Here is a 24,649-nt window from a genome sequence, read left to right as displayed (position 1 = left end):
TTAGCTACTTTAAGGTACATAAAACTATTCTTACACTTTTCTACAAATCACTCATTGAAAGTGTCTAAACATACTGCTTCACTTGATGGTTTGGCAACATAAGTACCGGTAATTGTAATAGGCTGTGTAAATTAGTGAAAATAAGTGGCAAAATAATCGGGAATAATCAAATCAACTTAAGCATCCTTTACAAACAGAGGGTGACTAAGAAAGTCAAAATCATCATGGAGTGTGTCTCACCCCCTCCATTGCAAATTCACACTTCTCCCATCTGGGAGAATCCTCTGTGCCCCCAGGTGTAAAACCAACAGACTCAGGAAATCTTTCATTCCCACTGCAATTACACTCTTAAACAATGCAAAGTAACTACCTTGTCTCTTGCTTCTTATATCCTGTAACACTACTGTATTCTCTTCCCTTTTGGTGATGTTTATTTGTCATTGTGTTGTGTTTGTGCCGTAAAACTAATTTCCCCTAGGGGACAATAAAGCTTGAATTGAATTGAATAAAAACCGCTCCATCATTTCAGCAATTAGAGCTGTTCACTTACTGTGCAGGGGTTAACTGTTAAGGCGCTCTTGATGAACTGAAACTGCAGAATGCTGCCCTGCTTTAACCAGTCTTTCTTCTCTGTTTCACTACTTGAAGACCGATCGCCTTCACTGCTGATCACCCACAGGTGGTATCCCTCCGCACCCCAACTCTGCAGGAAATAGAAAAGCTTACTCACACAGAGAACTCCCAGAAAGTTACGTTTTATGTAGCACTAATGCCAAACTGCATAGCTTTTTTGTTTAAAAGAAAACTTGGCATTGTCAGATATTCTAACTGCCTGCTACACTCAAACCTGTGACATACAGTAGCATAAGTAAGAAGACGTGCATATTCTCATTGAGAAAAGCTTGTATTTCTACAGCCACAGGTGATACTTATTACTTTTAATTTAATGAGTTTTGTGTCGGATGAGCTTCTTTCAAGAAAAAAAGCTGTATTGTTTCAAACTAAGTTAAAATGCTCTTATGAACAATGCAGTGTAGGGACTTCCCACAATTTTACTGCTAATATTAATCCAAACATGATTTTACATGCATCTGAAATATTGCAGTTTTTATACTATAAAACAAAGCACACTTGCCTCACAGTCAACACATTAATATCAACAATTACTGTATATCCATCTTTAATCTAAAAAGATCTCAAAATGCTGTCCACATACAAGAGAACCCACTTAAATCACCACTGTAAAGCAGCACCTGTGTGGTATGTGGCAAGCATCATGCGCCAGTGTCCCTTAGACACAACGTTTGAATTAAGGAAGAACCTTTAGGTAGGTTTGACTGTAAAACACCAGAGTGGAATTTTACCCAAGACACCAGGGTTAAAAACCTTAAGAAGAGTCCTATGGGATCTTTGATTTAACATCTCAGCAGAAGGATGGCACCTCACACAGCACTGTTACCATACTAGCACTTTATTTTGAATATCATGGACCAGGGGAAAGAGTGCAACTGGTCCACCACACCACTTACAACAGCACCTTGGTATTCCACCTGAGGAGGCCCATCGACTTATCTTTAGAAATCTAATGATACAGGGTAGTTATATGAGTAATTATTTTTTATTCAAGGGGAATTTAAAGCCGTAAACAACGTACCATAGAGATGATCCTTATGGGTTCTTTTTTTGTACCATCTGAACGATAGCTATGAAAAAGAAAAACAGAGTAAAAGTAAAAGTTTTAACAGAGTACTATGCAACTGAAGAAAAAAGTAAAACTAGTTCCTACACTTTATTTAGAATATTAGTTCTCTGAAGAATTTAATAGATTTTCTTTATTCTTTAACAACTAAGAACAATATAACAATGTCAAAGTAAGTGACAGTGCAGAATTAGTACAGTGGCAATCTAGCAGCCACATTATATAATCACTTCTCAATAGTGTCAGTTTAGGTGTTAGTGTGAACACACTAGGTTTTTCCAAAGACTACCAATTAAACAACCCAATGTACTCAATGTGCAACCCATGATAGAGTTAACCAAGTCAAAATTAAAGCAGTTAAAACTTATTTAGGTTTTCCAGGGTTTAAGGTTTTAATATTAACAGTATAACCAGTCCATTGTTACACAGTACAGGGTACCATGGAAGGCACTAGAGAAACAGAGGGCACACTCACGCAAAATCTTCCCCAAGTGTACAGATAAGGTGAGCCCCAAACACACTCCACAGAGAAAGGCCTCCACACTCCCATGTCACCATGGCAACGCTGCAGTCAGGTGACCATCGGATCAGCTTCACAGGCCCTGTTTTGTTCCAAATGTCTGCAGCATACAATAAATATTTTATTTTTTTCCCTAATGGTTTGTACTAAAGCTTGATGAAGAAAAAAAATGTTTTTTCTTCTAATGCTAATTATATTTTGGACATATAATCATCTTTACTCAGAATGCCCGAAATTATTTTACTCCTATTGTTTTGGAAAACTGTTATAATAATTTACAGAACATTTTGTTTAAGGACTTCACAAAAAATACAACAGTATCTTTGTAATAAAAAGCAATATTGGGCACATACTGCACTTGTTTGCATTAACTCAGTATGACGTTGCATGTGTTTTGTGTTGGATGAGCTTCTTTCAAGACAAGTGCTGTATTGTTTCACTTCTAGCATTTCTTACTGCTAGAAGTATGTATGGGTATGTATAACTATAAAGTTAAAAGCTACGAATATAAAGAAACAAAAATTAAAGTGAACGAAATGTGCCTTTAATGTAAGAGGCTATTAATACTATATCATAATACATTAATAGCACTGCTTTTAACTCTGTGAATTAAAAACAAGCAAATATGAGTTGCCACACAAATAAAAAGCTCTAAGCAAAAAAAGAATGTATCCTGACATCTTAATTTTATATATAATTTATTCAGCCTTGTGTAATAATAATAATAATAATAATAATAATAATAATAATAATAATAATAATAATAATAATAATATCTGCATGGTTATCAGTCTTGAGATTAATTTAGAAAAGAGATGTTTTGTCTGTGTAGCCTTCTTCAGGTGTCCACACCTGAAGAAACGTCCACACCTTAAAACATTGTGTTTCTTTTCTGCATGCTGATGCAGCTACCTCCTTGAACTTCATTCTTGGACTGATTTAATTGAGAAAGGACTGCTTTATGTCACCAATAACCTGTAGGTGGCAATGCTCTACCATATTCATCAGGCTAGCTACACAGAACTCAAGATTTTAAAAAGGGTTAAAAATGAACATAAGAAAAGAAAGCTCAAATCCATTTCATGTTTCTTTATAACACAGATACTTTAATAAAAGCCATTTAAACAATCAAAATAGACTCCTGAACAAAGAGCATAACATTTTACTAAAACATATGTGGAAGGTGTAAATGAACTCAAAGCCCTACAGAAGAGACGGAGAGATCCTGGACTTACCAGGGTAGTGTTTTGGAGTTAACTCAAGTTTGTGTGAGAGCTGCATTGATGCTGTGGTGCTGTCTATCGTGTAAACTAAAACAGAGCCACTGCATAGGACAGAAAAAAAAAATTAACATCAATAAATTCAAGTAACAAGGTCCTGTAATTAATATTCACACCACTGTGCTGGAAATAACTTAAATCCATCGACTATATCTAAACCATTAGCACTGTAAGGCATATCTCTTAAAGCAACTTTAGACATCTGTGTGCAAATGACTATAGTTACAATTTCACTCCCAAAATTTACGAAGACAACAACGCTGAACTAAAGGCATTTTTAACAGAGGGGATTAAAGTATCCTTACATTATTGTTAGCAGTTTCCACTTTGTATATCAGCTTAAGAAGTTTTTGTGCTTTTTACATGTCACAAATGCAGAGGCTGGTCCTTTGGGATTATGCTTTATTAAAAACGTTTTTCTCTACAAAGTAGTTCTCCAAGGCACACAAAAATGAATATTCAAACACCTTGTCATAATTTATAACAGCTAAAGATTTTATATACTTCATATTTACTATTAGAATGTCCTGAAGATAAGCTTCTTTCACAATTTTCACGACAGCCATAATAGACAAAAAAATCTTATTCAAATGATCAAGAAACTACGATGATGTGTCTTTTCCATTTTCCTTACATAAATTTTATTTGTAGGGGAAAAACATACATCAATTTTTTTTTAAATACCACAGACACAGGAAACAGGCTGCTATTTTCACACTTGGATCAAACATAAAGTATATAATTCTTCTCAAATGTTCTGAAAACACCCCCATGAAGCACAAAACACAAACACTGCATTCCATAACTGATATCTGGAAAGAGCTAATAGAGTTCACCCATTTCTTGTCATCTCAACATGATGATTCGTGAACAGTTTATAGCTGGTATGAGGTCTTCTGGCTAGAACTGGGCAGCAGCAACTCTAAAAACACATCTACCACACATTGAGAACATAAGGTGAAAAATGAATTGACTCATGTAACAAAATGGCACAACATAAGATATTTTCTGAATTCCAAATCACTGTTGGGACTTTTACAGTCAGAAGTTTGTGCTTTTAAATTGTCACACATGACACGATAAGGAATACCATGTGTACTTCACGTCATTAACACATAAAAAAAGGGAGGCTGTAATTCAGCTTTTTATCTGCAGATTATGTTGTGCTTGAGTGTGAAAATAATTTGCACTATGAATAGCTTCCTGTACATACTCAGTATTGCAACACCATGTTAAGGCAGCTATATCACTGAGCATGCTAGAAAAAGCACATTTTATCTTTATGTTTTTAACCAAGTGTTGTTTGTTTTGCCAAAGGACCTATGTGCACAACAAAATTCTTATCACTAATAAAAAATAAAGCTAGACATTTTGTTGGCTAAAAGCATTTAGGTTAGAGGGACAATGCGTTTGAATAAAAATAGTCAAATCTTGAAAATTTGTATTCGGACTCACCTTGCGCATCCAAAGGCCATTAGCCTGTACTTGTTATTCACTGCCACACATGTGCCATCTACAACATCGGGTGCCCACACACCCTGTAGCTGCTAAGACAGAGTACATGAGAAGTCACACTTGGAGTAAGCTTCTAGACTATTTTCTTTTAGTGGAATAATCTACCCTGCTAAACGTGGTGCTGGATTAACAATGTCACTACCACAACACAACATCATAGAACACATTCTTGTGCTAAATTAATCTGAGGAGGAAACTTCCATCAGTAGCTTGTTTTTTCTTTTTTACATTTTATTTCTCATATATTAAAGACGAGCTTCTGACTGCATGTAACTCAGGGAAGAGCCAAGGATATCCGTACACTCATGAATAAAATTATTTTGAATTGCTCAGCGATAACCAGATATTTTTCACCTTGATTTTCTTTCACGATGAGACCGATTAGCACAGACTATAGAAGCCATCAAGATCGAAACAACAGAATGACAGGAAAGGTTGGAAGCTGACAGACACACCAATGCCTTAGCTGTAAAATGTAAAAGCATAAATCTCTATGAATGAAAATGTCAGATAAAAAGAGTAAAGAAATTTGTCCTGAAACATCTGTACCTGTCACAATGCTTATGCACAATTCGTGTTATTGATAATTAGAAGATAAAAAGATAATTAAGGCTACAGTCTTTAAGACCACAGTTGTTCTAATCACAGTTCTTATTTGTAAAGGCATAATATTACAAATGAATGGAGAATATCCAATAAATCTTGCTCATTTGGTTGCTGCTACCAAGCTGTTGATTCAAGCTGTTTCTTGAAGAATACTAAGGAATCTGCTTTACACATATGTCATTCTCTTGAAAGGAAGGTTTTAACATAAAATACACCAAGTTCCTGTGTAAGAATTGTAAAAATCCTTTTGTAAAAACGTTGAAAAGGTTACAAATGAGAGGATGCCATTCAGCCCATCTTATTCACTTGATTGCTAACAGGTCCTGGGGAATCTACTTTAAAAGCTTGTTCCAGAGAATGACATCCATAAATGTAAAGATGTGTCATCTCTTTTCAATCACGAAAGCATTTTTAATGAAAAATTAAGTGGATATTCCATTTCTGAAACCGCTAGTATTTCAGACCACCGAAGTGCTTTAAGCTTTAAGCTTGGTTTAAAGTATGTTGGAAGAGACAAACCATTTTTAGGAGAATAAATCCAAATTTAGGAGATTAAATCAGCTCCTTAGTCTACAAAATGGTAGCCTGACTTGCATAATTGAAAACCTGACTGAACTGAAACCCAGATTACTCCTAATCAAAAAGTATATGTCTATTCACAACACAGTTGTGAATCTAATTCTGACAATCCCTTATCTTCCTTGTTGGTAACCTAAAGTCTAACTCAGGGCTAATATAATGTGCACCAAAAACTTTTAATAACTTTTTTTTAATAACAGTATATGCACATTTGCTAAAAATTCTACTTGACCATCTAGCGCACTTTACCATGTGTTCAAAAGTGGTTAATGTTAGAAATGTCTCTCTACAAGAAAGAAGAGAAATGATTGTGCAGTACTGATTGTTAAGGGAGACCAATGCAGTGTCTTGCTTCAAGGACAATCACACTACAGAAAATTACTGAACATTGACAGAGAATAAGAAGAGCTGGGAAAAGCTGCACTTGCTGAAGTCAAGTGGTGTTGCTTTATTAGCAAAAAGAGAAACTTTATTTGCAGGGCCCCATGCAAAGGTAGATGAAACATTTTCTACATTTTTCAGTATTATTTTTGAATTATTAATATTTTTAAATGTCGGATCCTAACAAGTATCACTAAAAGCAAAAATCTGAAAGATAATATCTGGCACTGTATTAATGAGTCATTAACTATGCAGTTTTAACACATTTGTGTAGGAACCAGACTGCATAGAAAGTGATGTTGATTTTACTCTGTGTGTAACAGTTGCCATCATTTGAGAATGATTAGCAATAAGGCACATTAGTTATACAGCAGTTGCTGTATGTCATATATATTGCTAATTTCCAAGACAGTATACAGTTTTGCTCCAAAATAATTTTGTTCTTGTTGTTTAATGAAACACTTACATGATAATGTACCATCAAATACTTGTAATATATAATATATATAATGTATATAATATAATATATAATATATATATATAAAATACTTTTGCTTATCGTGTGTTATTTAGTTGGCAATGGGTTGTGAATGTGACATAAGTTATTAAGATTTCTAATTTATTTTGTGAGAACCAGTACTGAAACTTAAATTGAAAAAGAAATCCTTATAAAAAAAGCTTAAAGTTTCACCTGACAATTAAAACATCTGTATCCATTTTATATAATAAATGTTGACATTAAACATTACAAAATGAAAGGGGAAAGGAGTGTTTATCACTTTGAGTAAAGGTTTCAGGACGCCACATTTGAACTCACGTTTCACATTCATTGGTAGTTGTTGGGGAAAAAAATACAAAATGTCAACAGATGTAAAAATAATAAAAAAACATAACAATGTAGCCAATACAGTGTTGCAAAAAAACATAACTTGTAAATAGCTAACCTTGGTTCAGCCTTCTACTTAGACCATTCTTTTAGAACAATATTGTGATGGGTGCATAAAATTATTCAGATATGTAAGGAGTCTTACATCTGCAGTAAATCTGTTTGCCACTGGAGTGATGAAGCCTAGACGACCATCGTCAAAGACAACTGCAAAGCCATCGAGTGTCATGCAGTACTCCATATCCCGAATGTGGACACCTTCCAAATCCAGAGAAGGACCTCCTACACACAGAACACAACAATTGAGAAGAAAGACACTTAAATCATTTGGTTATTGTTGAGGTTTTATTTAATTTTAACCAGACACAGTAAATTGGTTTTAAACAATGCATCAAAGTAAATCTACTGAGCTCACTGGGCTGTAAAACTAAAATACTCCTTTTTTTAATGTCACAATTCAAATTTTCTTAAATCAATTAAAAATTTAAAGCATTTTTGTGTTTAAATTATCCGCTTAAAGCAAAAACTGTTTTGTGTTTCCAAAACATTCACGACATTTAAACACCTTCCTCACATTGTTGCATATAAATACGAAGTCTCAGATGAATCTTTGTTTTTCAAAGCTTTGTGAATAAATAGCTTTAAACCAATAAGGCTCTACGTAAATTAATTTATGATTCTTAAGCTGGCCATTGAAGTATAACTCTATATGCATCACAAAGTGCTGTTGTAGCTTAAAGATTTTAAGCTTGAATAAGCTGAATTTATCATCTCTCATATAAAAATATATTTATAAGATTAACTAAATCAGCAAGATTTGACTTAAGTGATCATAAAAGTCTTACTAGCCCTTTTAATATACACATGCATGGACCTTGGAAATTACTGAAGGCAGTAGATAAGGTGGTCAAAACACGTGGTTCCTAACTGGCATAGAAGAAAAGCTTCTGCTTAATATGTGTCAGAAAAGCGCTATATAAGTGTAAGGAATTATTATTAATAATGTATTTTAGAGAACATTATCACCATGTTATCAATCTGAAATCTGATTGACTTCACTTGGAGAGTCTAGTACTAGAAACAAGGATGAATGAATGGTCAATGAACTTCATTGTATTATTACTAGGAAATATATTTTTAGGTTAGATAAGTACTGGATTAGATCATTACAATTAATCTACATTAAGCTAAATGAATTTGTAAAAATGGCTATTTTAAACAGCACTTGTGTCTGTAACACTACTTATGAGAACAGTATCATTGAATACACCTACATATTCACGAAAGCACTATAAAATGAATAGTAAACTGACTGAGGGCCTCACCTCGCGAGGATTGGAGATCTACTGAGAAAGGGATGGTACAGAGGTTAATAGCCTTTCTGCCATTGGTCACACCTTCCCAGTGAAGGATATGAAGAAGACCATCAGCTGTGGCCACAACTAGGTCCTCCTGCATGGACTGAAAACTGCAAACAAAAGCATGTCAATTACATTTTACACATACAATATGGCTGCAAATCCAACTTAAAGTGTGGAATAAACAATGACATGCCTCTGAATAAACTAGCAGTTCCTGAAAATTGAATATTTGTGCACAAAGCCATTTGGAGCAGTGGAAGAGCTCACCCAACACCCCATTAAAAAGCACAGTATTCAAACAAAGTGCAAAGAGGCTCTAGCACAATTGTCGAGAACTGTTTCTATGTTTTTTTTTTTCTCGTGGTAGCCCCAATATCTTGTGATACAAACTGGATAAACATAATAATAATAATAATAATAATTGCTTACACTTATATAGCGCTTTTCTGGACACTCCACTCAAAGCGCTTTACAGGTAATGGGGACTCCCCTCCACCACCACCAATGTGCAGCATCCACCTGGATGATGCGACGGCAGCCATAGTGCGCCAGAACGCTCACCACACATCAGCTATCAGTGGGGAGGAGAGCAGAGTAATGTAGCCAATTCATAGAGGGGGATTATTAGGAGGCCATGATTAGTAAGGGCCAATTGGAAATTTGGCCAGGACACCGTGGTTACACCCCTACTCTTTTCGAGAAGCGCCCTGGGATTTTTAATGACCACAGAGAGTCAGGACCTCGGTTTTACGTCTCATCCGAAGGACGGCGCCTGTTTACAGTAAAGTGTCCCCGTCACTATACTGGGGCATTAGGACCCACATGGACCGCAGGGTGAGCGCCCCCCGCTGGCCCACTAACACCTCTTCCAGCAGCAACCTTAGTTTTTCCCAGGAGGTCTCCCATCCAGGTACTGACCAGGCTCACACCTGCTTAGCTTCAGTGGGTTGCCAGTTGTGAGTTGCAGGGTGATATGGCTGCTGGCTTACTAATAAAAACATTAGTAGAGAATTTAATAGTTTTAAATGGCTATGTTACTCTGTAATATGGTCTGTGGTTTTGGCCAAAACATTTTACCCTAACCCTCATCTTCAAAGCATACATTTCATTGTCGGTATTGACCCAGTTTTACAGTACTGATTAATGAGTTCACAGTCCACATCGGGGAAGAAATGATGTTCAGAGTGATCGGGGGTGAGAATGATATTCCTTCTTCTCCCTTTCACTGATTCTTGGCTTACTGAAACCTTCAATCTAACAGTCAATAAGGTTTTCTGCAGACACTACAGTCACACACAAAGTGTTTTTAGAAAGCAATGTTAAGCCTATATTACTGCTTAAGCATACAGGTAGGAGAATACTGCAATAATACAGCCAAAGTGGGGGTAAAATCAGAGAACCTAAGTTATTGTGCAGAAGCCTCCAGAACCAGCACATCAGATAGGTAAGATAAAGGGATCCTTGAACAACGTCTTTTTCAACCTACAGTACTAAAAGACTTGTGAATAAAAATAGGATATAAATGTAGATGGCAGTTTCATTGTCAATATATAGACTCTAGAGGAAGAAATAGGCAATAAGCTATCAGCTATCAGCCTCTAAAATATGCTTTCAAAATTGTTAAGGACTACTATCCAGCACAACACCTAAAAAGAATAAAGAGAAGGCACAAAAACAAAGCTTGTTATGGTACTATGATTAAAGCAAAAACATGGAAGAGCACTTCAATATTGGAATTATATTTACATAATGTCACCTATGTGCCTCACATGAAAAACAGATCAAGAGAGGTACAAGTCTGCCTTGAATAATGGAACACTTTCAGAAGTACAAACGTAAAGATGTGTTTTTACGTACTCATCTATCAGGATAACAATTATTTTTATACTTGTTATAAGTGTGCTAATTACACATTCACCCACAATAGAAGTGCCAACTCAGAAAATATCCAGTAATGAAGTAAATACAAAAAATAAATATAGTAGGAAAAAAGTAAAAATAAGAAAACAAGAAAAATAAAACTGTGAGGCAGGCACATCTGAAAGTGCAATGCCTGTGTTGTGCAAAGCAGAATAAAGAATCAACTTGCCATATATGAATATTAACATAATATATGTGAAGTTACACTGTCTAATACAGGCAGTGGGATAAAAACGGCACTGAAAACAGTAAACATTTCTCAAGCATCATAGCACATGGTTCCATAACCATACTGAGAAGCATTAAAAACAAATAAGTATATTTAACCACATCAAAACTGAGAGAGACAGGGCAGTAGGCAAAGGTAAAGTAGCGGGAGAACAAAGGTTGAGAGGGAGGAGGAGTGAGAGGCGGGAGCAGGGGACAGGGGACAGTGTGGTGGTGGCTGTGTACTTGCAGGTGATACAGCGAGCTCTTTTGTCCTATGTCCACACTTCTTATCCCCAGGACCATTAACCAGAACTTTTCCATCCTACAGGATGATCCCTCCATTGGGGCCCTCTTTTCTGATCGCCCTATCATCTCATATCGCCGACCACCTAATCTGCGTAACCTCCTTGTTCACAGCTCCCTCGACCGCCCTCAGCAACCATCCACACCAGGCACTTTCCCTTGCAAAAGAGCTCGCTGTATCACCTGCTAGTACACAGCCACCACCACACTCATTCAAGGCCCCCACAGGACAATTCCGGATCACCCAGACAGCATCTTGTACCTCCAGCAACCTTATTTACTGTATCTCTTGCAGTAAATGCCCAGCCATCTACATTGGGGAAACAGGAAGGAGACTCGGAGACCGCTTCAGAGAACACGTCAGGGCTGTGAAGATTAAAGATCTCTCCAAGCCCATTGTTTCTCATTTCACCTCTGACGGCCACGACCACTCTAATCTCTCCGTCTGTGTTCTCAAAGACGGTTTTCCGAACTCATACATCAGAAAGACCACCGAAACTAAAATTATTCTGCAGCTAGGATCACACATTCTCCCTTCCCTTAACGACAGATTACTGTTCTTTTAAATTTTCTCCATTCATTGGAAGTTTCATTTCACACCTCTCTGCACCCATTCTGACTTCACACCTCTTGATTGGCCTCTCTTTCTGTCTCCTGCTCCCGCCTCTCACTCCTCCTCCCTCTCAACCTTTGTTCTCCCGCTACTTTACCTTTGCCTACTGCCCTGTCTCTCTCACACCTGAAGAAGGCTCCACGGCCGAAACGTTGTGTTCTCTTTCTTCTTTTTTTCAGCATGGAATAAACCTATTACTTGTTCCTTTGCAACCTAAGCATGCTGACGCAGCTACCCACCTGAACTACTACCACATCAAAACTGACTATTACTGTTCATAACATGCTCAGAGAGTTAATAAGTGTTCAGAATTAAGACAAATCAGAACAAGTGAAACCAAACCTGCAGAGATCAACAAATATAAGGTCTTCATAACCAAGAATTTAACAATTTATCATCCATTGAAAAAATTGTTCCATTAATGAAATCAGTAGGTCTATAATTACACTATAATTCTGCAAGACCTAATATATGAAAAATGACTGTGATGTTTTTTTTAAAGGTATTAAAAGCCTCTATTAGATTAAACAAAGCCCCTATCCAGGACTAAGGTCAGTAGATCAAAATCTATATAACCTGGAACATGGAAAAAAGTTTACCAAAAATATCAATAACAAATCTGAAGAAAGTTAGCTTGCGTGTCTTGCATATTTCAAGCAGAGATAAGAAATAAAAAATCTTGTCTAAAATGATATCTTGTACTTATCATTTACTTGTACTGTATAATGTCAACTTATCAGAACAGGTTAATGGTGGTAAACAAATGAGCTAACAACAAAGTGGTAAACCGACTCAGACACTGATTATTTTGTTGATAGAAGAGATATCCATGCTGACATTTGCCTGATCTTCCTGTGAAAGTCTGCAGGAATCAGACTTCAGATTAAATTTCTCGATGACATTTCAAGATGTAGAGGTTAGTTTCATGCTCAAAAGAAAAAAAAGAAATGTTATTCAGGTGTGTGGGGGAATGAGGGAGAGTGTAGGACTACATTCAGTAGTGCTTTATCATTGCTTTTTACTCTTCAATGTGGAAGCAACCTCTAGTTCTGGAGGGCTGTTGGACCTGAAGAAAACCTCTTTGCATATTTTCTAGGTCTTTTAAAAAGCACCAACACCTGAACAGCTGGGAGTGGCTGTTAACTAGTACAATTATGCTAATAATATACTAATTCCTATAAACCTATACACAGGCCCTGAAGGACTAGGACTGGGATCCCTGCCCTCTTTGTTCCTTTGCAGCTAGATGCAGTGAGACTCTGGCAAAAGAAAACCTGACAATTTATTTAGTCCATGAATGAGAATACCTTGAATTGTTCTTGTTTACATGACTTTAAAACATAATTGCTATATTTCTGCCAATTATGCAGCATCCATTTCAGTGTACTGCCTCAGACATGACCATCTGTTTAAGTTATTATATTAGAAAACATGTCAAAACCTGCACATCAATTGGCTCCTACTTGCAAAACTCTGTTGTGCTAATAAGGCAAAAATTTGCAAAGACAGACAGGCAATTTATTCCAAAAAAACATTCAAAAAAACCCAAAGCAATGATTAAGATGAGAAAAAAATTACCAGACGCAGACTAATTTAAACTTCCAGATGAAGTTAGACTCTAGCAAAATAAGACTGGCAATTTATTTTGTCTATAAATGACAATACCTTGCATTGCTCTTGTTCACATGTCTTCAAGACATAATTGCTATGTTTTGCAATTTATAATTCATAATTAAAATTTGAAGTTAATTTATCTCTAAAGATCACTTCAGTGTCTTCACCTCACAGATGCTAAACCTCATCAAAAGTCCATGAAAAGCTGCTAAAGCCTCTTTGCATTTGGAATAGCTCTTAAAATGTGCCAGGTGGTACTACCTTTTAACCTTTATGACAAAATGTACAACAATATTTTCTGTTTCAACTACTCTGTATTCCTATCTAAGTATCAACAGAATAGCCTTCAAGCAGAAGTGCCAAGATATTCCAACTTCACCATGCAAGAGATGAGGTTTGAGGTTGAGTTTTTTTTCTTATCTTACATAGAACAATCGGTAACAGTAAAAGACTTAGTGGTATAGTAATAGTAATACAGTGCCATATCACCACTCCAAACTCCAAGTGCAATGAGAAACGTCACCTTGTGGTAAGGAAAACGATTGTGAATGACAGAGTATGCTCCTATTTTTTTAAAGACAGCCCAAGTGCAAGATGGGTATATAAAATTAATCTCCTAACCCTGGATACATGTATTTAGACCAGACTGGTCAAGAAAACAGGCCATAGTGCCAAGTCAGAAAGCAGCAGCTTTGGTTATCATCTTGTTGAACATGGGTTGGGTGAGATAAAGAATGGTTCTCTAGAGACTCTTTATAGAATTGAGATATGCATTCTTATATACAGCATGACAAGAAACAATCGTCATTTTGCTTTAGAAGATGTTCATATATCTTTGGATGACTCCAAGTGGTCTTTCAGCCACAAGCCATAGGATGGATCGTATAGAGGAGGGAGCCAAAAGTCAGTGCCCCAGCAATAATGGCACTCAAATGAGAACAAGGAACATGGAAAAGATGTTCAATTAACCAGAGAGAACAACAGTATACTTTTTTCTTGGAACTGTGGTGACTAATATTGTCCAAAGAGTTGACAAGATCCTAGGCAAAGGCAGGTGAAGATGTAGCGGTTGTTTATTTTAGAAAACAAATATATCACTCATTCCATATCAAACAGATTCACAAATCTACTAAAAAATGCTGACGAGGCCTAAATCATTTTTTTTCCCAGGAACTCTTTCTACAACTTGCAAAGATTAGTAACTGTTAATACTAATCCAGGAACACAACACGTGGCTGAGTACAGGGTATGCTGAAGAACTTTCTCTCACAGTGACTGAAATGGTAGATATGGGTAACAACTGCTTGATTGCTAAATTTGTCAGAACACTGACTTGAACAAATGCCTGACAATGTTTTCAAATATTTAAGGAAGATCACTTTCAAGATGGTGAGAAAAACAGAGGAGAGAGAAACATTATGGAGCTGTGATCAAAATATCCACAACAAAGGTCTACTATTTCAGGAAAGCAGACTGCGAAGGAATGAGCCAGAGATTAAGAGATGGAAAACAAGATGGATATGGATTCCTTAGAGATTGCAAAACTTTAAAGATATTCTGTTTGAAAAACAGAATGCATTCTAAGAAAACAAAGGCTAGCAGTGATCCAAATAATTTAATAAATAAAAAACAAAGCAATTTATAAAATGATTAAAAATAACGACAGTTCAGAAAATAACGACCGGAAGGTTGCCGGTTCAAATCCCGTGGCCGGCCCTTAACCCCATCTGTTCCAGGGGCGCCGTATAAATGGCTGACCCTGCGCTCTGACCCCAAGCTTCTCTCTCCCCTCCTGTGTGCCTGTATGTCTCATGGAGAGCAAGCTGGGGTATGCAAAATTACAAATTCCTAATGCAAGAAATTGTATATGGCTAATAAAAGTGATCTTATCTTACATTATAAGAATGGCTGAGAAAGACATAAATATGGCAATATAGGCCAGAATATTTTTTTTCAGTAAGGTGCGAAAAAAGGTGTCAAAACCAAACCAAGTAATTATTGACCAATATGTTTTGTAGTATGTCTAAAGCATGTGTTTGTTAACAATAATTAGAACTAAACTAGGAAATCATCTGCATGTCAACAGGATTTTTAGGAATTGTCACCATGAATTTAGAAAAGGTAGATCTTGTTTAATTTGTCAGAGTTCTTTTAACAATCCACAGCAGTAACAGATACCAAATGTTCCTCATAAAAAATTAAATCTCAATTTTTCAGGTGGCAGGCATTCAAGAAAAGGTGTTGCTGTTTTTTTATTTTACTGAAGAGGTTTTAGAGTGACACGGTGGCAAAGTGGTCAGCAGTGCTGCCTCACAGCCCTGGGTCCCTGGGTTCAATTCCAGACCTGGGGTGCTATCTGTGTGGAGTTTGTATGCTCTCTCATGGTCATGTGGGTTTCATGTAGGTAGGTTAATTGGATTCTGGGAAGATTGGCCACGGTGTGAGTGTGTGTTTGTGTTTCCCATCCAGGATGTATCCTGCCTTGCACGGTTTTCTTGTCGGGATAGACCCTGGCTCTCCTGTGACTTTGAAATGGATCAAGCGGTTAGAAAATGAATGGATGATGAAGATTTGGCTTTACAGTGTTTTTATAACTTGAAACAGCATTTGAAGGTTTTCACAGCTATTGAATTACTGCATAGTTGTAGTTTCCTGCAAGTTGTAGTCTTTGTGAGAGAAACAAATTCAATGATGAAAAAGTAGTTTTAAACAGTTGCACCTTGTATTCTCAGATGATCTGTACTGCATTAAAGTGCATTAAATCTCACCTTGTGATAGGAGCTTCCAAGTCTACAGGCCTTTTCATCTCCAAGCTCAGAGCAGGAGCACACTGTTCCTCTTTGTAGCCAGGGGTGACCTTCACACGAGGACTTCCTCTGAAGCAAATAAAAATGACGATTAGAATGGAATCCAGTTATTTAGGCTAATTCATGCCTTCACTGGCAACAATGAGCTAAATGACTGCCATGTGCAGCACTACCATGATCAAATAAGTAAACTGCAAAGAACATCAATATGCAAGAGAAAAACAATGGTCTCTCAAAGCTTTAGCAGTTCACAGACATTCAGATAATGAATTCACTATGGTATGTATTTCAAGATGGTGATTGCATAACATCAAGTAGTAAAAGAATAAGTAACAATAATTTAATGTCCTTTAGTGTAAATGTTATAAACCAAAGTTCAACCTGTTCTGTCTGCAAAAACAAAGCCTTTACAGGTACTGTGTACTGTGTGAGAAAAGTACTGATGGGACTGGATTGCATCTATGCAGGTGATATTGAAGAGTTCTAATAAGAGTGATCTAAAACACACAAATTAAGAAATTGACTGATAAGAGTCTTGAATGTGTTTTAAAAACTAAAGAAAATACACAGCACACACTTAAAGATGGCCTGTGCCTGCTCTGAAATAAATGCTAAAATGTAGCACTCAGAATGCACTCTAAATAAACTTATATTTACTTGACAGGAGCAAATGCAAAAGGCTGAAAAAGCTGTTGTCAACTAAAATGTATACTTCATTGATACTGAGCCTTCCATAATGCACACAGAGGTAATTTTGATTATCTAACAGCTTGTCAAGTTTATTTTTTATCCTGATAAATGTGGCCACTCAAACATTGGTGCATGAATAATTTTGATTTGAATGTGTCCAGGGAAATTCACTAAATAATAATAATTGCTTACACTTGTATGGTGCTATTCTGTACACTCAAAGCGCTTCACAGGTAATGGGGACTCCCCTCCACCACCACCAATGTGCAGCATCCACCTTGATGATGCGACTGCAGCCATAGTGCGCCAGAACACTCACCATATACCAGCTCTCAGTGGGGAGGAGAGCATAGTAATGAAGCCAATTCATTGATGGGGATTTATTAGGAGGCCATTATTGGTAAGTGACAATGGGAAATTTGGCCAGGATGCCGGGGTTTCACCCCTACTCTTTTCGAGAAACGCCCTGGCATTTTTAATGACCACAGAGAGTCAGGACCTTAGTTTTACGTCTCATCTGAAGGACGGCGCCTTTTTACAGTATAGTTTCCTCGTCACTATACTGGGGCATTAGGATTAACATAGGCCGCAGGGTGAGTGCCCCCTGCTGGACCCACTAACACCTCTTCCAGCAGCAACCTAAATTTCTCCCAGGATGTCTCTCATCCAGGTACTGACCAGGCTCACACCTGCTTAGCTTCAGTGGGTTGCCAGTTGTGAGTTGCAGGGTGATATGGCCGCTGGCCATCCTAAATCCATGTAATCCTAATGCGAACAGATTTCAAATGGCAAATCCTGAAAGTTCGGAGAGCTTTCTTTACCTTACAAGATCACAGATACTAACCTTAAGATGAGCTCATGTATCACGTAAAACAGTGGTTCTCAAACTGTGGTACGCGTACCGGCAGTGGTACGTGGAGTGCCGCCAAGTGGCACGCCAAATGACCCTGGAACTGTGTCGTGTGCGCTGAAAAATCGGGACGGGTTTTCATATTTTGTATTTTAATACGTGTCGAATACGCAGCCTATGTACTACGATACAGTGCGCGCTAATACTTCAGTGGACACAAGAGATACTCTGTAATTCTATACCACTCTATAGGAATGCGTGCTATGGATGCAAGTGACCAATTGTATTTAAAAAAAGCTACTGTATCTCCAGCAAATAGGGAGAAAGGAGAATGTGCGTGATTTTGGAACTATGCCAACGTTCTAAACACAGGAATGCATAGAAATACGTGCTACGATTGCAGGTAATCTTGTGAGCACACGAAAGCGGGATAACAGAAAAATATTTAAGAACTGTTCTAATTTGAGAAAAATACACCGAGCGTCTCTGTGTTTCGCTCCCATGCGCATGAAATAAAAACTTTAAATAAATACGGAAATAAAAAGGGAAACGCGGAAAAATGCAAGCTCGCGTATTGCTAAAGCAGGTAAGCTACACTATTTTTGAAGAACCTTATTTACCGTTGGCAAAAGTGCTGACACGTATTATGTGTAGAGAAAAAGCTGCTAAACAGCTCGACCTGCTGCCCCCCTCCCCCTGAAAGACACAGTCATTCATAGAATTATTGAAATGAAGGATTATATCAAAAGTACACTGATAGAGCGCGTTAAGATGAGCAGATGTTTTTCACTGCAATTAGATGAGTCTGTAGTCGATTTGGCCAATTTGCTCGTTTACGTTAGATACGAGTTTGAGGGCATGTCCCATGAAGACTTTTTGTTCTGTAAACCGCTACCAACAGGAACTACAGGAGAGCACATATTTCAGCTTCTGAATGAATTTATCGAAGAGAATGGCCTCGACTGGTTAAAATGTGTCTGAGTTTGTACAGACGGTGCTAGAGCAATGACAAGCCGACATAACGGTGTAGTTGCACGAAATAGAGAGGTTGCTCCAGAAATTAATGTACGCATTACAACATCCACCGCAAGAACTTTGCCATCAAGAAAATGCCTGACGATTTAATATCTGTTAGACTCCGTGGTGAATTGTATCAAGGCTCGAAAAATTAATTCACATCTGCTTTGCTCAACTTAACAGGCTCACCCCTCTCGCTGAAATGGAACTTTTTTATTAGTTGTTGTTAATGTTTTTTTTTCTGTAAAACACTTTGAGAAGCCACCTTTAAAGGCGCTATATCAAATAAAGTTTATTATTATAATATTTATTATATGTATGTGTGAGTGTGTGTGCACGCGCGCACATGTTGGTCATTGAGAATTTCTGGGGTTCCTATGAGATGATGACTTGGAGGTGGTACTTGGATGCTTTAGTTGGATTAGGGGTGGTACTTGGTCCAAAAAGTTTGAGAACCACTGACGTAAAATATTGTATACTATTTCCTAAATGTTTCACAGTCCAATTTTTAAAAACCACCCAGGAATTTTTTAGTGTTTAAAAAAAAAAAGACTTGAGACAGATGTCAGATTACTCCTGACTGGTCAAAATACAGAGTACAGCTTTAAGATACAGACTTCAATACATGGTTCTTCGCATAATAAAAGCAGAAACAGTTCTCTAATAGAGAATACCAGACTTCATCCAGCCTGTTAGACGTGCTGTCAAATTCAGAACCCCTATTCCTAAAGGAACTGGCCATCCTTCTGAACAACCCCCGCAGGAATACTCAGCACCCACACAGCCATACGAAATCACAGATTTGCGTCAGCTTCGCTCATCACAGTACTTAGTGCAGGCTGGCAGGGTTGGGTTTCCACTTGAAAGTAACACTTTTTAAAGACAATCATTAAAAGAGTCGATGTGCAACTTACTGAAATGTTAAGCCAGCTCTGTTATGAAGGGGGAACAATTATACACATTTGACAATCTCTTACATCAAACCATAATGAGAAAGTTCATAAAAATCCATTTTGACTTAAAAATAACTTGATAATCTTTGCATTTTTCTGAAACCTTACAATGGATGCCATTTTGACGCAGCGGTTAAGCACAGTGGTTTGGCCTTGGGGAGGCTGGAAGAAGGAGAGTGCAGACAGCATTTATTGAAACTCAGGCAGGAGTGCGGCAAGTCTCTATGCTGCTTTACTAATACAGGAAGGAAACAAAACAATCAAATCTGTGGGATAATGTGTAGGTCAGCATTTTATTCAGAAGTACTGAGAAAAGTGACAGAATTATCTATAAAAGGCAAAAGAGGTGTAGTTGATATAAAAAATTCCAGAGTCTTCCAGATAAACTGTTAAGAATAAAATAATATTACTAGTAAAATGTTTTAATATTCAACAAAATATGGAAACTTTGCAATGTGGTGAATACTTCCAAGGAACTAGATGAATGGTTGTTCAGAGGTTATAGCTTAACCCTGGTCAGGAACAGCTTTCTGTACCTGCTACACTCAAACTTGTTTAACTTTCAATAAAACTGCATCTCAGCAAGACAGGAAAGGGAATCGATCAAGATTTGGCAACAGAGCAAAGAAAATCTTTGTGGATCTATAGTTAACACTGAAGCACTTACTGCAGTTGAGCAGCCTCATCAAAGAAAGGAAGATTAAAAAGATTCAGTTTCCAGGTCTTTATGGACTTACTCTATCTGAAGATTGTTTTGGGTTCTGGTGCATTGTCTTTGATTTTTCCAGTCTTGAGGACATGTTATAGATGTACTAACAAGCTAACTTTGACTCGAGTTCTGAAATGAATAAAATATGCAACATGTAGAACTACTCCACGGGCCTTGTTCTGCAAACAAAATGAGCAAAGTGTCGATACAAGTGGATTCCAGTCTTATTAAGAGCAAATGCATTTTAATTTTAAGACTGCACAACATTCTACAAAGATTCAGCAGGCAAAAGTATATGAAGAATGACAATTGTTAATTTTATTGAAAATTAGTATCAATGCCAAATAATTCAGCATTAAATTTAGATGCCTTTCACAATGATCAACTCTAGGGAAAACTGTATTACACAAAACACAAATCCTAACAGGCTTTAATATTAATAAAATTATACCACCACCTGAATAGGAATTGTAGCACAGTAGAACCGTTAACTAAAAGAGGCTTTGTTTTTTAAGTCTAAATGAAAAGAGTACCTATAATTGACATTCTTTCCTAATTACAATGTTACAATAACTTAAGCACAAATTTTTCCCCACAACATTTCTATAAAAGCTAATGACATCTTTACTCTAATGTTTGGAAGATGTAGCCATAGATGCAGTCCACTTTTTAAAGAAAGCTATTGTTTTTAAAGAAACATTTGCCAAACTAATGCAAAATCAAGAAAATGTGGATGAGCCATTATTAATAATAACAACTTAAAATAATTGCACACTGAGATGCAAGTGATACAACCCTTGTGCACACACTACAAGGATCTACAAGTGTACTGTAGCCTTTCTTGATTTAGTTATACATAGCCCACCTCTGATGCACAGTTCTTGGATAATTTGGGAATACATTTTGCCCTTGAACAAATACTTTCTATGCTGATGCCACAATACTATCAAACAAACATTGTAAATAACCATCTTAGAGAGTTTCCTAAACTTAAATAAAGGACCAGTCTTTGCTAAGGGATTTTATGAAACAAACGAGGCACACTGCCCCACTGTACTTCAGGAATGCCCATGGTCATGAGACACAATTCACTCATTCCACTACATTCATAAGTGGTTCACTGATCCTTGCATTCTGAAATAAACAGATAAATGAACTCCATTATAACATGCATAAATAGTTCAAAATGCCAATTTAAACTAAAATTAAATATGACGATTTAAATTTAGAATATATTTTATTTAAAAAAACAAACAACCGAATAAAATATCACAAAGATGCAAAAACTGCAGGATTAAAAAAATATTTGAACTAACTTAGACTAAAGGTTTCCCCAACACATAGTGCTATATGCCCTTATTAAGCTTTTAAAGAAATTATCCTTAACTTCCATTGTCTTACAATAACACTAAAATAACATAGGAACAGAAGACTTCTTAAAGTCACAGTAATAAATAATGGATACACAATAACTAAGTTGTATCAATTTGAATGATAATGCAAACAAAAAAGCAAGCATAAAACAGACAAAAACAAAAATCCATTAGTTGTGCACAAAACACCTTTGGTGCACTAGGTTATAAGGATTAAGAGTATTTTGATCTTCCAATTATTGTTTAGACTATGAAGTGCTGCCTCAAATGCAAAGCTGATCTTTAACTATAAGAAAAATATTCAGCTGCAGCGTGCTTTCTGTCTAGACTTGTCCAGATAGATATACCATGGTCCAGACAAACTTGCAGATAATGTCTCCTTACACAGGCTACAGGAAAACATCAATCAGACTTGCTGAAACCGAAGCCAAGCTCATTGTGTCAGCACTGCTTGGTGAAGCTCATCCGTTCTAACTTATCTTTTAAATATCTATGAGATGTGCAGATGAAGCCAGTCAGCCAGTTCTAGGTCAACAAGATACAAAAGACATTGCTGCTCTAGAATCAGTACAGAGAAAAGTCCGGAACACAGTGTACTTCTTAAGTCTGAACAGAGACATATGAAACACATGACACAAGTGGAAATTAAGTAGAAGTGCATTTAAAATGAGGAACAAGATTATTCCTTTATATATAATGGTTGTGGTGAGAAAGGAACAAGCTACCCAGCCATGTTGTCAAATTCAATACCCTGACTTTCTCAAAGAAATGTCAAGATGAGATTCTTGGATTAATTAGTTACACTACCAAAAGGGGTAGTTGGGTTCAATGCCCTCATCTCATTTGTAGCCTTTCTTAGGTAATTGGGTAGCTGTGGCAAAATTTCTTAAATTCTGCAAGGACAAATGTTTCTGTAAATAACTTATCAAGTTGTGTGGTATGTATGTTTTAAGGAAAACAACATTAAAATTGTTAGAAAGTGAGTAATAATTCATTACAATTTTTCAAATAAATTGCATTACCAAATAAATTCTCAAAACAAAAAATTAATTAAGCTGTGAAATACTGTATAATAATTCTAAACTCTATTTCAAGTATCTCTCTAAAAGTGTATTTGGAAGCTCACACAAAAATCACCAAGAATTTCAATTACATGTGTAGAGTTTGTTTAAAGCAAAAAAAAAACTTTTGAACAAATACTAATAGGGTTTTTTTTCTTTTTCCTACATAACTTGCGAGCAAGGAGAAAATTTCCCAAAGACAGGGTAAACTGGTGAAAAGGTGAACAGGTCTACTTATTTGCCTTGTGCACATTTTGGTTTTATTTTCTCACCATCATAACATATGAAGTTTTTGTTATTGACTTTGTTGGTTGCATAAAGCTGTTAATGCTGAGTGGGTTTTATGCTTGCCAGTGAAGTAGAAGGCCTTACAGGCTTACATGCAATTCACATGTGCAGAAAAGGCCACTCAAGAGGCTTATGGCCGGTAATACAGTAGAGTTATTATCCTGTTAAACTGATTTATTTTTTCTTACTAAGTTCATAACATTTTTACTTAATTCATCATTGGAGTTAACAACATGACAGTCAAGTCATACTGGCACGAAATATCAGCATCTTCTATGGCAGTATACATGTGGAAGTAACCAAGTCAGATGATGGAGCAGACTGTACAGTGTAACAATGAGAAAAAGAAAACTGAAGCTTCTCTCCTTCACATCTTATTATTCTCAGAGGAATTGTGGAAAAGTGGAAAAAGCACATTCTTATGTGAAAATGCCATATGTTATAGAATATCAAGGTTAAGGGTCACAAATGACCATCTTTGCATTTGAAAACAGGTACTGATAGCAAAGTTGCATAACTAAAAAAAGAGTTGGCTCCAAATTCTAAAAGGAACATAAGAAGGGCTTGATAGGAGTGTACTCCAACCAACAAGGTTCTTATCCAGTTGTTTCTTCCGAGAAGCCACGGTCACTCTTTCAGTAATAACACTAAAGAAATGTAAATTAAAAAAAGCACTAATACTTCATTTTCATGTGGAGGTAGAGAAAATGAAGTATGATAATAATTAGATATACAGTTGTTCTGTATCAGGACCCTTTCAAGTACAATCTGGGGACTGTGTACAGATCAGCAATATGCCTTAGAGAGAACGTGTGTAACAGAAAAAGAACAAGATGGATGGAAAAGCTCTGTGTTGTTTTCAAACTAAAGCAAAATGCCCCAAATATCTCAATTATGAGACTATGCTAAAGACTCTTTAGCATACTGAGGCTTTACAAAATGCAACTTTGTCCAACTTAAACAGGCTTAACCCAAAACACCGGGAACAAGAGAAAAATAAAATTCTACCCTCAATACTCACATTTTTAAATCCCTTTATTTTTAACACATAAGAACATGCACGTTAATTTAAAACCACCCTAGTTATTATATTGCTTAGAATTTCAGCCATAATTTCAGTATTCATGCAGACATGGAGCCACTTTGGTTGTCCTTATATTTAAACTATCTTTAATGTTATATTACCAGACAAGGGTGGTGTTTACTCAAGGGTAAGGTAAGGCTTTGGCATGGCCTTCTGTGCTTCTGCTTCGAGCAAAATCTAAGAAAATGTTGGTGGTTCAAAAAAATGTGTTGATTTCATTGAATAGTTAGCTTGTGATTTTTAAATTGCATTTAATAAAATATGCAAGTTAAATCCAAAACATAAGTGAAAAGTGTGCAACAACCTTTCAGATGAAAAGAAAAAAAACAT

The 24,649-nt window shown here is 36.6% G+C and overlaps 1 protein-coding gene across 3 annotated transcripts in view; it reads right to left on the bottom strand.

The window, feature by feature from the left end:
• Positions 1–24,649, bottom strand: part of ric1 (RIC1 homolog, RAB6A GEF complex partner 1) — a 138,813-nt gene that overhangs the window by 35,323 nt on the left and 78,841 nt on the right. For 2 of the 3 annotated variants that reach the window (XM_088629425.1, XM_088629428.1), the window contains exons 4-11: positions 16,256–16,363; positions 8,792–8,934; positions 7,612–7,748; positions 4,955–5,046; positions 3,455–3,543; positions 2,175–2,319; positions 1,655–1,703; positions 551–703 (exon numbers count right to left, since the gene is read on the bottom strand). In XM_088629425.1, the coding sequence (XP_088485551.1) occupies positions 551–703; positions 1,655–1,703; positions 2,175–2,319; positions 3,455–3,543; positions 4,955–5,046; positions 7,612–7,748; positions 8,792–8,934; positions 16,256–16,363 (916 nt within the window). The remainder of the gene's footprint in view (positions 1–550; positions 704–1,654; positions 1,704–2,174; positions 2,320–3,454; positions 3,544–4,954; positions 5,047–7,611; positions 7,749–8,791; positions 8,935–16,255; positions 16,364–24,649) is intronic. The other variant, XM_088629427.1, reaches the window with a different exon arrangement.

Source organism: Lepisosteus platostomus, chromosome 4, assembly GCF_059453375.1.
Source record: "Lepisosteus platostomus isolate fLepPlt1 chromosome 4, fLepPlt1.hap1, whole genome shotgun sequence".
NCBI lineage: Eukaryota > Metazoa > Chordata > Actinopteri > Semionotiformes > Lepisosteidae > Lepisosteus > Lepisosteus platostomus.
This window is presented reverse-complemented; position numbering and strand designations above follow the sequence as displayed.